The 12,162-nt window shown below is 40.5% G+C and overlaps 1 protein-coding gene across 3 annotated transcripts in view; it reads right to left on the bottom strand.

Annotated features, from left to right (window-relative positions):
* Pka-R1 (protein kinase, cAMP-dependent, regulatory subunit type 1) overlaps positions 1-12,162 on the bottom strand; it is a 178,510-nt gene that overhangs the window by 69,902 nt on the left and 96,446 nt on the right. For 2 of the 3 annotated variants that reach the window (XM_067087373.1, XM_067087374.1), the window contains exon 2: positions 3,857-4,403. The exons of the other annotated variant lie outside the window; for it this stretch is intronic. In XM_067087373.1, the coding sequence (XP_066943474.1) occupies positions 3,857-3,877 (21 nt within the window). In that variant the 5' untranslated portion in view covers positions 3,878-4,403. The remainder of the gene's footprint in view (positions 1-3,856; positions 4,404-12,162) is intronic. 3 annotated transcript variants of the gene reach the window in all.

Genomic DNA, 12,162 nt, shown 5'->3' with positions numbered 1-12,162 from the left:
TCCCTGGAGCCTCAGAATATACCGACCCCAGAAAGTTACCGGCAACTATACATAACAAAAACGGAGAACAGAGATGGTTTTATGGCGCTCATTAAAGAAGGCGCGAACAAAACCAATAACCGAGAGCCAATGGACCATCCATTATTTCCTTCACTTCTCCAAGACTCGCCGTTGCCAAAAACTTTGGTGGTCATCTCATCTCTCTGGCCCTCTCTGCTTCAATATCCCTTAATCCCGCAGCACATTTTCATAGATTTCCAAGAATTCCCATAAAAGGGTCTTTGACGAACAACATTGCTTTTTACACTGCTAGGATCTTCCTAGGTACAGGTATCATGTACGTGGTCTTCGACGAATAAAACCTGTTTAATAATGCTTGACAACACCGGAATCTTTGTAGGTAGCGATTTGATCATATATGAATGTCTTCAAACTTGAAAAATCAACGTGTACCGTATACTATTTTATTATAAATTCACAAACACTATAAAGCATACATACTTCTTTATTTTCTCTTCTAAGACAGACCCACGCGAGTCACGTGACTTCGAAGGGGGGAGAAAGAGCTTCAACACATCCAAACTAGTTTAATATCCCACCCTGCGAGGATGCTAGGAGGAATAATGGAGGGGTGGCAAGACACCAAAAACAACTGCAAACAACGCTCGCGCGCTCGCAAGCAGGCAGACAGAGAGAAAGTGACTTCATGGAGATCGCTTGCGAGAGATAGAGAGAGAGAGATGGGGATTAACCTAATGAATATCCGAGAGAGAGAGAGAGAGAGAGAGAGAGAGAGAGAGAGAGAGAGAGAGAGAGAGAGAGACCTAAGAATAGAGAGAGAGAGAGAGAGAGAGAGAGATGGGGTTAACCTAATGAATATCACGAGAGAGAGAGAGAGAGAGAGAGAGTTAACCTAATGAATGTCACGAGAGAGAGAGAGAGAGAGAGAGATGGGGTTAACCTAATGAATATCACGAGAGAGAGAGAGAGAGAGAGAGAGAGAGAGAGAGAGAGAGAGAGAGAGAGAGAGAGAGAGAGAGATATCACGAGAGAGAGAGAGAGAGAGATATGGGGTTAACCTAATGAATATCAGAGAGAGAGAGAGAGAGAGAGAGAGAGAGAGAGAGAGAGAGAGAGAGAGAGAGAGAGAGAGAGAGATCTGCATCGGCGACGTTTTTGGGCGCGGTGGCGCCAGGACTGGTGCGAGAAGACGGGGGGAGGGGGGGTTCCATGTAAGGAACGGGAGAGGGGGGGGGAGAAAGAAAGAATTATTTAGGACTTCTTGAGAGAGAGAGAGAGAGAGAGAGAGAGAGAGAGAGAGAGAGAGAGAGCGCAGCAGACAGAAGACGACGTTATAAGAGAGTGAAGTCCTTGCGTTTACTAGCCATACGGTAACGGGAATCCTTCGCTGTTTATCTTGTCGATTACGCTGCATTATTCTCATACGTTTTGCTTTTAATCTCATTGTCCAAAACCGTTATGAAACACACACACACACACACACACACACACACACACACACACACACACACACACACACACATATATATATATATATATATATATATATATATATATATATATATATATAATATAATGTCTATAACCTTTTATATATCAACCCCAACAACACTAGCAATAATGCGGTACAGAAAACTCATCTTATATTACTTAAAAAAAAAAAGGTTTAAGTCGAGCGAAGGTGCGCCGTCATCCTGCCATATGAATATCCTAAGTTTACCTTGTAATTTTTTTACATTTTACCCCACACACCTTAATCACCTCTGAGCGTTCAACCTTAATAGGAAAAATACAAGGCAAAGGGGATAACGTTCTACTGTCAAGTCGGCTAAAAGTTGAAGATATGTCTCGCAGGCACTTACCTAACTTGGGAAAAATATTAATTCCTGACATTTATTGTGCTTTCATTGCCCAAGGAGAGAGAGAGAGAGAGAGAGAGAGAGAGAGAGAGAGAGAGAGAGAGAGAGAGAGAGAGAGAGAGAAAGTTAACTCGTTTCCAAAACAGGCAAAGCTCTTAAAAGTGTAATATAAGACTATTATAGAGAATTGCTAATATAAGACTATTATAGAGAATTGTAATCCTCTCAATATGGTCTGGATTTACCTGATACAATAATTCTCAAATAATTACATATCCAGTAAGCATAAGTGGAAGCGGCCGCTGGTTGGTCCAGCCACACCATTCCAAAATAGCCAAAGTGCCTTCCTCAAGGGTTAAAATTTGCTAATATATAATACAGTATATATATATATATATATATATATATATATATATATATATATATATATATATAATATATATATATATATATTAGTGTAATTATTATATATCATGCACCAAACACCATCACCACCTTCCATAAGAACAGCAAAAGCGAGAACATCAACAACGATTTTTTTATAGCAAAATATAGAGAGCCATTCTGACACTGCCCGGGTAAACAGCTGACGCAAAAATGACTAATGCAATTAAGCGCAATTATCCCTCGAACTTTTTTGGGGGTGTCGCGTCCGAGATAAAAGTTCAATTATCCCCAGAGAAATGCTCTGGTATACAAAACAGTAACATCAGCACTTTATTACAATTAATTGGGAGGGAACGCCGGCCCATTATTCGCGGCTCAGTTGAAAAGTTCGTCCATATAGTGATTTGAATTATCGAGTCTATGTTACTCTCTTAATGCAATTTCCCTCATTATTAAAGCTTCTGAAAATGTCACTGGGATTCGCTTTAGATGCGAAGTGTAAATTTTGATCCACAGACAAGACGAACCTAAAGAAAATAAAATAAATGAGCGTTGGAATTACAAAAATTACCCCAAAGTGAAATGTTAAGAACTTGGCACATAGCTTTCCACTAGTCACACTTCTCGCAACTTCTTCCTGAGATTAAGAAACCTCGTGAAAGACCACCTTCATCATCATCATCATTACGGGAACTTAGGGAACTTGAAACCTTGAAAATTCCCTCCATCCAAACATAATAATGATAAATACTGTCTTTAAACTTAGCAAGCTTTGTCATCAAGGTTTCGTTCTTGTCAGAACTTTCAACATTTTCAGTCTGTCCGACTGCACAAACACCTAAAACCCATAACCACGATTATTCTCAGGGCTGTGGTTTAAAGCCCAAAATCCTGTAGGGGTATGCTGCCTAATTCACTCTGTCTTCCAGAGAGGCATACCTTGTGATTTTAGCTAGCCACTTCATTAGCACATCTGTTTGCAAAAGCTAATCATTTTCTTATGACACTCTCTAGTTTTTTTGGCTCCTTGTATTACCAAGTTTACCTGCTGATGTTATCCTGTAATTTCCCACAAATTGTAATTTACCTTCGAAATTATGAGAAACAAATGTAAAAAGAGGTTAACTTAAACCAATATCATGCTTATTGTACAGGATATTCTATTTCAATACCAACTTTAGAATTACTGAGGATTTCAAATCATCAAAACCACGTGTAACATCAAACTCAAATCTGACTTCTCGTGACAGACAAAAATTAAAACTACTCGACCTAAGTTACGAACAAAGCTTTACGAAAATAAACATTGGTCTTTTTAAGGCGAATCGCTCCACAGAACAACAGATGTTACCCGGTGCATAAACAAGCAACGAACTGTCACTACAATTCTTTCTCTCTGTCATTTGTCTATTTCCTCTGTACCATCAAAACACACCAAAAGATCGGCTGGCCAAAGACGCCACTTACCTCTCAGACCCAGCAAAGTAATCCATTCCTAGTTTCTCACAATGTTCTTTCTGTTATTTGTCTATTTCCTCTGCACCACCAAAAACATGCCAAAAGATTGGCTGGCCAAAGACGCCACTTACCTCGTTATCCGAGTTGCCCATCTTGAGAGAGATTTCTGCCACTTTTTGCCCGGGGGCGAGAACTAAGCGATACCGGACCACAACAGACCCACTGTTCCCGAAGGACTCCTCCTCCTCTCCCGGAGAGAGGACACCTTTCTACGACACTCCTTCCTTCAGCGACCGGCGACGTCGGTGTGCGGGGGGGCCCTCTCCCTCACTCCCAAACGAGCTCTCTCTCTCTCTCTCTCTCTCTCTCTCTCTCTCTCTTTCTCGACGGGGAAGCGGGTGGAGGATGTGTGGTACACCTAATGTCCCTCGTCGCCTCTTCTTTCCGCTTTTTCTCTCTTCGTGTGTCTCTCTGAGCCTGTTTTCAGATGACTGGCTCTATGAACCACATTAATTCTCCTACACCTCCTTATCTCCGTCGCTCGACTCGAATTCACTGTTATCTGCGCTCTTTTTCTCCTCACTCCTCCAGAGGGCCCTGTGTCCTTTGCTTGCTTTTTTTTTTCACTTCTAGTCCTGTTTAGCAGGCCTCATCATTTTATGCTTTCTCTTTTCTTTTCTAGAAAGATTCGACAATATATGTAACCAACAATGTATGTGTAATGTGTGGAAGCTTTACACTGTATATCATAAACAAGCTCATTATATATACATAGGTATGTGTGTATGTGTGTATATGTGTATATATATTATTTATATATAACAATATGTGTATATATTATAATATATATACGTATGTGTATATATATATGTGTGTATAACGTATAGCTGAATCACGAAAATATGGAACGTGAGAATATATAAAAAACACAAAACCCACGTGGATTTTGTCTTTTTATATATATATATATACATATATATATATATATATATATATATATATATATATATATATATATATATATATATATACATATATACATATATAAATAAACCTGACGCCTTCCTCCTACCATGAAGGATGAGTCTGTGAGTACCATGACCTGTTCCGCCTTGACTACGACCCTCCACAGTTGACTCATTACCATGTAAAAATTCAGTGCTCGGATCTGTCAGCATCAGCACAATGGAATACCCAAGAGGCCCACATACGATCACACCAACGCTTGCATCACTAAAAGCCCACACGCTTTAATTTACAAAGCTTTCAATATCGAGGGGATCTACGTTAAGTTAATGCAATACCGAACAGAGCTAGCAACTTGGCAACTTACAACTTATTGAAAAAAAAAGCAACTTAAGCAGTAAGTATTGTTGTTGCTGTTGCTTGTGTGGGCGTACATCAGCGGCATAAATGAAAACGTTTATCGCCATTATGACGTTCTCGGAACACGATAGCTCAGATTACTGTGAGAACATAACTCAAACAATTGTATTTGATAATAAAAGGTTTATAGTTGAACAATTGGCCATCGAGTGTTCAGTATCCATCTTCTAAGATAAAAATTCCGCAACCCGCCTCCTCCCCCATCATAGCAAACCCGTCTCCGTTTTAATATAGGCTCAAATTTCGTCTCGTTGTAACAAAATCAAAGGCGAGGAGGAGGAGGAGGAGGAGGAGGAGGAGGAGGAGGAGGAGGAGGAGGAGGAGGAGGAGGAGGAGGAGGAGGAGGAGGAGGAGGAGGAGGAGGAGGAGGAGGGCGGGGGAATGGTAGAGGAGGAAGAGATTTTAGGGTTAAAAATTGAGTGATGAGCTGGTTGCTGGCAAAAGCTACTCTCGCGTCCACCACCTACTGTTCACTTCTAAGGCTTCCAAACTTCCTCTCTGGTAGTCCCCAGTAAAGAACGACGATTGGACTGAACACAGTTGCTGACGTATACAAACGAATTCTGAAAACATTTTACTAGACATTGACTTTACTTTCATTTCCTTGACAGGATGTATAACGTACATTAAAAGTAAAAGAGAACGAGAACTGATTAAATTATCCTGTAGCATACCGTTAGAGTCAGAATACGAGTTCGTTCTTGGAAATATAAGTGTTAGACAAGGTATTCCAGTACAAATTCCTTTGGAACCAAACCAAACACTGCATAACTGAATTCAACTAGTACAGAATTTCCGGTTACTTGCAAATGAATGATAAAAATTATTCATGTCACAAACGCGCAAACCAAACTCATATATCCAGCTTAAAAACTGAATACGATAAAGACTTGCAGCTGCATTGACCTTTATAAACGTACCGCCATTATTATTCGGAAAACCAATCACTTAATCGACAGGGATAAGTTATCGACCCACCTCACGGACGCTCCAATGCGTGTTTCAACAATCTAAAAAAATATCTATTGGCAATGAGGATACTATTTTAAAACGCACAACACAAGCGTAATCTCTGGTTGGACTCTATAATATCATAGGAGGGATGTTCTGTTCCACCACTGAAGCGTCTGTCGGATAACCTGAAGAGTGTACGTAATTATGCATAGGACTCTGACCTAAAGGTAAATTCCACCTCAATGAAAATGTTCCTGTCGAGAACACCTGACGGTAATTCAGTCGTTCAAAAACAAGCTGACAGACGGGAGAACAAACATACACGGGGGGTAGGAAAAATTCACTAGCAGGAAAAAGATAAAGAAGAAAAGAGGAGGAATATATAAAAGCAGGTTCAGAGGTCCACGAAACCCTAACTAACCGGCAACCTCGACCTAGAGTACGACACCACAAATCCTGAAGCCATGCTATAATGGGGAATCCTTAATCATCATAATAACGGTTATAAAGCCGCGGGGTCGTGGCCGATAGACCTACCAACTAGTCCGCCTCTCCTTTACAAGACGTGCTATTATGACACGGACTTCAAATGAGAGAGAGAGAGAGAGAGAGAGAGAGAGAGAGAGAGAGAGAGAGAGAGAGAGAGAGAGAGAGAGAAACTGACTTATTAAAAGCCGGGGGGGGGAGAGACTATCACGATAATCCCCATCGCTTTTCTTTTGTTGGCCGAAGACAATTTAATTTTCCGGATGGCCTTCGGTCCCGCCAGCTATTTAAAACTCCTCTCGAAATTGATATTTTGTTTCGGGACCAGACCTGCAATTTCAAGGTACCTTCATTCTTCTTCAAATGGGTGTTATTATTTCTTCAAGGTGATCCCCCCAATCATCTCCCATTGCATTCTTATTGTTGCCGTGTCATTCTCAACCACTGCCATAACAAGAGAATTACATTCACTTAATTACAGCAAACACGCACGCACAGTCACGCAAGGTCAGGCGTCTCTCGGGGAGGGAATCTCTTGTCTCTTGATCCAACGGGGAGAGAGAAAGTCATTAACGACCAACCATTTACATTTCGTTTCTCCCATGACACCTGAGGCAAAAGCAACTACAGTTAGTTTCGCGCTTTGCAATCCCTGGTTCTTCGGGGATTTTGACGGCCGTGAGTTTCTCGCGAGAAAACACAATATTCGGGAATCGAAAGCTCGTTAACGGATTGGTTCTGAAAACATGACAATGAGGGGAAGTAAAAGTTAAGAGAGCTTCAGTTCCTGTGGAGCGGCAAAACGGCCTTCTAACAGAACATCTATGAAGCGAACGAAGACTTCTTTATTTTACCTCGTTGCAGATTCACCGGACGCTCTGACAGTCCGCCTTTAAAACCTAACTTATCCAAGACATCCAAAACTACCATACAAAGTCGACTGGTTGTGGTAATCGACCATTTCCCTATCGACGACATGAAAACCTAAATGAACTGATAAAATCATTACGTAACAAGCTAGCGATGGGTAGGGAGGTACTTGGAAACACTGAAAGGTACCACTGCGATTAGCACTGCATTTCTTAGCACACCAACACACACACACACACACAAGCGTTATTCAGCGAGTACACTCGCCTAACAACCTCGGATAAGACTTGATCAGGGTTCTCTCTCCCATATCGTGTTATCCTCTTTAAAGGCAGACTCGAAAACTTGTTCCATAGCAGGAGGCAGCCAACTTTAGAATGCTAATAGCATCGCCCTGTCAGGTAACCTTATCAGGAAGGTCTCACAGTGTTACTCTCCAGTCTTAATGCAGTTCGACGTTACCGTCGTCGCCATCTCTGATCGGCGACAGCCTCTGTCTCTCTACTACTTTTACTTTTCCGGCAGTTTTCTCCGGCTCTTTCAACCCGTTGTCTAGCTAGAGTTCTGTTCTTTAATTCCCAGTCATTATTAAGAATAAAGCTGCCATTCTTCCCCCCAAGTTATTCTCTTCTCCCTGGCCTACATCAAGCACAAATTTTCCACCCGCTCGGCCAAATTCAACATCCCGAAATCAATAGCGATAACTCATTCCTTTGCAACTACGATAAGGATTCGAGGACGACTCAACATTACGTCAGTTGTTCTTGTTGGAGGTTAAACTGGACTTGTGCCAGGTTCGTCTCCAGTAGCAACCCGTAAAATACGAACGGTTGAATGCCACTCTTAACAGTGTGTGAGCAAGCGCGTGAGATAAACTTATCTGCAATGGAACCTCAACTCAAGTAAAAATAAAAACTTTAACGAAAAATTTCCATTTTTCAACCACCAGATAAAAATTAAGTATCTTCTCTCCAAAAATATGGATCGGTGCGTAAAAACATAAATGGTAAATTTTTATCTCTTACAATACCATTCTACCCGACAAAAAACTAAAGTTTTGTTGAACTCAATTAAGGGGAAAAACGGATCCAGTAATCATTACCATACACTAAGCAAGGAGAAAAGGGAAAAAATACGCGCGCGCGCGTGCGCGCGAGAGAGAGAGAGAGAGAGAGAGAGAGAGAGAGAGAGAGAGAGAGAGAGAGAGAGAGAGAGAGAGAGAGAGAGAGAGAATCACTTGCACAATAAAATTCTAGTCTGTGATCCATTACTTTTTAGTAATGCATCACAACTCAACCGCCAACAATACATAAATAGCTAATGGCAGATTGATTTCTTTCGTTATTAATGCCACCACCGATCAAGGGAAACCAGTTAAAACGATTATCATCATATTATATATATATATATATATATATATATATATATATATATATATATATATATATTATATATATATATTATATCTATCTCTCTCTCTCTATATACAATATATATATATATATATATATATATATATATATATATATATATATATATATATATATATATATATATATATATATATATATATATATATATATATATAATATACATAAAATTCATTCAAAATAGGTTTCCACATAAAATTCCTTCAAAACAGGTTTCCCTCCCGGAATGTCGAGCCTGCAACTTGACAAGTTTCAAAGATGGCCCTTTTCTTTGGGTCATCCAAAATTAAAAAAAAAAAAAAAAAAAAAAAATTCTCGCCTGCCCTTGAAAGCAGTGAGCATCCCACCTCGAACTGCACAATGGCACTGACCACGACCAGCTGGACGGGTAAAAGGAAATGCTAAGCCAGAAACTACTGCTACGCGACCTTTAAACAAACTGAACAACACGGCATGGACGTCTGAAAAGTCTGCTAAAGCCACTCTTGACTTGGTGCAAAGCCACGCTGATTTCCCCGATCGTGTCAAACGAGCAGTGGAGGCAAAAATGAACCTGGCGCTCTTTGGATCAAAACGGAAGCCGGCGCCGCGTCCAGCGACAACAACGACTGCAACAGCAAAAACACAAAAGGTGAGGAACATAAAATGAATGACCCTCTCGCTGAAAGAAGTGCATCAAAGGCCTTTCCCAAACACAAGTGAGGCATCAGAGACAAAATCAGGTTATTAAGATTCAAACAATGGCTTCGCCTTTAGGTCGCACTGAAGATGACAATGCCTTCGCTGGCCTCCGCCTAAATGGAATAATACAGCAGACACAGACACACACACACACACACACACACACTCACACTCGCCCCACACAGAAGGAAATGGGAAAATGTAATACGGTATACGCGAAGAGACTGGGCAAACTCGTCTCCTTCCTATTACTGGGGACAGCGTAAGGTCTCAGTCCAAAATCACGACGCTTCAAGATATATGACAACAGCGATGCTGTGGGGCCTGCACAATATTCAAAAGCAAACAGCAGAGAGAGAGAGAGAGAGAGAGAGAGAGAGAGAGAGAGAGAGAGAGAGAGAGAGAGAGAGAGAGAGAGAGAGAGAACTAACTAGAAAAGAATCGGCAGGTAATCAAGAATCAGGTCAAGTGTTAACAGAAGAATATGTGATGAGGATGAGTCTGCGAGGAGATGGAAGCGTCCACTCGTCTTCTCCTCTCCCTGAGGGGAGAGAGAGAGAGAGAGAGAGAGAGAGAGAGAGAGAGAGAGAGAGAGAGAGAGAGAGAGAGAGAGATGGATACAAACTACGGCCTTATGCTAGCAAAATCAAATACCTCTGGAATGACAAGGTAAAAAGACCGCTTTTAAACAACTGAACTATAAAGGAGAGGCAATATATTCTCACGTTTAGCAATCACAAGAGCGCAATACCGTGGAGTTAGCACTCAAGATATACAAAATCATCAACTATAGATATTTTCGCAGTGCCATAACCATTATCTTCATTGCCACGAGTCTCGTGAGAAAAACGAATGAATGGGGAAGTGTGAGTTGAGAAAGAACCTGGAATATAAGAGCTCTTTCCCCCTACTTCATATAACCTGAATTGGATGAGATCTGAATTGACAATAAATAAGGATACGTAAATCTAAACTAACAATAAATAAGGATACGTAAATCTAAACTAACAATAAATAAGGATACGTAAAAGACACGGTCGAGTGCAGACGATTCGTCTCCTCTATTGAACATGAATCCTGACTTGCAGTTCACGAAGAGTCTACAGTGCAAATGGTGTAATTGACCAATACCATTATCTTGAAATTCAGATATTTCAGATAAAATGTTTGACTATTTTTTTTCTTTAGCAAACAATATAGTGATAAAATCGGCGTCTAAAAACCAACCAATTACCACTGCCGCGAGAGAGAGGAAGAATATCTTAGGAGTCTTCAAAAATAGTCAGCTATTTAATAAGTGGATTACACTCCGTTCAAGTGGTTTTAGGCTCTACTGTGGATGGTGGCTGCTATTAAAGAGACAGTGTGAGTTAGAGAAGCTGCAAGGAACATGACACTATCTACAGAAAGTGCCAGAGATACATCGGAAACGTCTTACCATTAAGTTGCAAAGATGTTACACGCTTCATAGTAACTACGGCGCTTTATCACTTCTTGACAAATACCAAAAAGAGAGAGAGAGAGAGAGAGAGAGAGAGAGAGAGAGAGAGAGAGAGAGAGAGAGAGAGAGAGAGAATAATCTACAAGACCTCAGCAAATACTCTAATGCGCTTCTGGATCACTGATTTTGTTCATATATATATATATATATATATATATATATATATATATATATATATATATATATATATATATATAATTACAATCACACTGAAAGGTTATTTGTTTATCCCACATCAACACAGGTGAAAAGAATATATAAATATACAATGATAGAGATGAATAAATAGACAATGATTCATTTGCATAATTATTTTTAACGGAAGAAAATAATGCATCGGGATTAACATTATCCTTCCCACTGCAAAAGCAGTGGAAGACAGCACCGTGCCCTTCGCATTATGCTCAAAATGGGTTGCAAAGGTCTCTCATAGCTACTCTTGCGAGCACCATTACCGTACGTTTACGCTGACTTTTTATCAGAGCTCTTTAAAGACCCCATTTGCCGAAACGGAACCAACGAACAATATATTGAAGCTTGCTCTAAGTGCGCTCAAAACCTACCGTCACTTAACCATTTCAACACATAATAAAACATGCAGGAGAGCGCTCAAGTCAGACAAAGACGATTACTCAGAATACACTGGGAAGGAAAGCAGTTGACAATACAGATTTTTAACCAATGTGATCATTTTGAAGTCACTATAATGAACGCAAACCCTCATTCGTGGCTCCAAAAACATACAAGGCAGCGAATGGTGACTGGCAGCAAGGACAACTAACTTGAAAGACTAAAGACTGGGAGTCCTGAGGAACTGAGATAATGGTTTCGTACAGGTATGAGTGAAGATTACCCTGTCGAGAACCTCTCGTTTTGCAAGTATGTATATTTTGAAGTAGTGTTGTTTTACTCTCTCAAGATGTATTTTCCTATCTACTACCCACAACAACTAACCAGCAACTAGGTGCGTAACTGCTTGGGTCAACCAAGGCACACTGAATTCAACGGAACGCACCCTGGACATTCAGTCTGAATTCTGAGCGAGGTGCAGCGGCCAGAGAAAGAGAAAAGAATTGCACTCCAGTTTCTCTTTCCGAAAAAGACCAGAAGTCTCGGCGCAAAACAGTAG

This window comes from Macrobrachium rosenbergii, chromosome 43 (genome assembly GCF_040412425.1).
Source record: "Macrobrachium rosenbergii isolate ZJJX-2024 chromosome 43, ASM4041242v1, whole genome shotgun sequence".
NCBI classification, from domain to species: Eukaryota; Metazoa; Arthropoda; class Malacostraca; order Decapoda; family Palaemonidae; genus Macrobrachium; species Macrobrachium rosenbergii.
The sequence above is the reverse complement of the archived record's forward strand: the minus strand, read 5'-3'. Positions and strand labels throughout refer to the sequence as shown.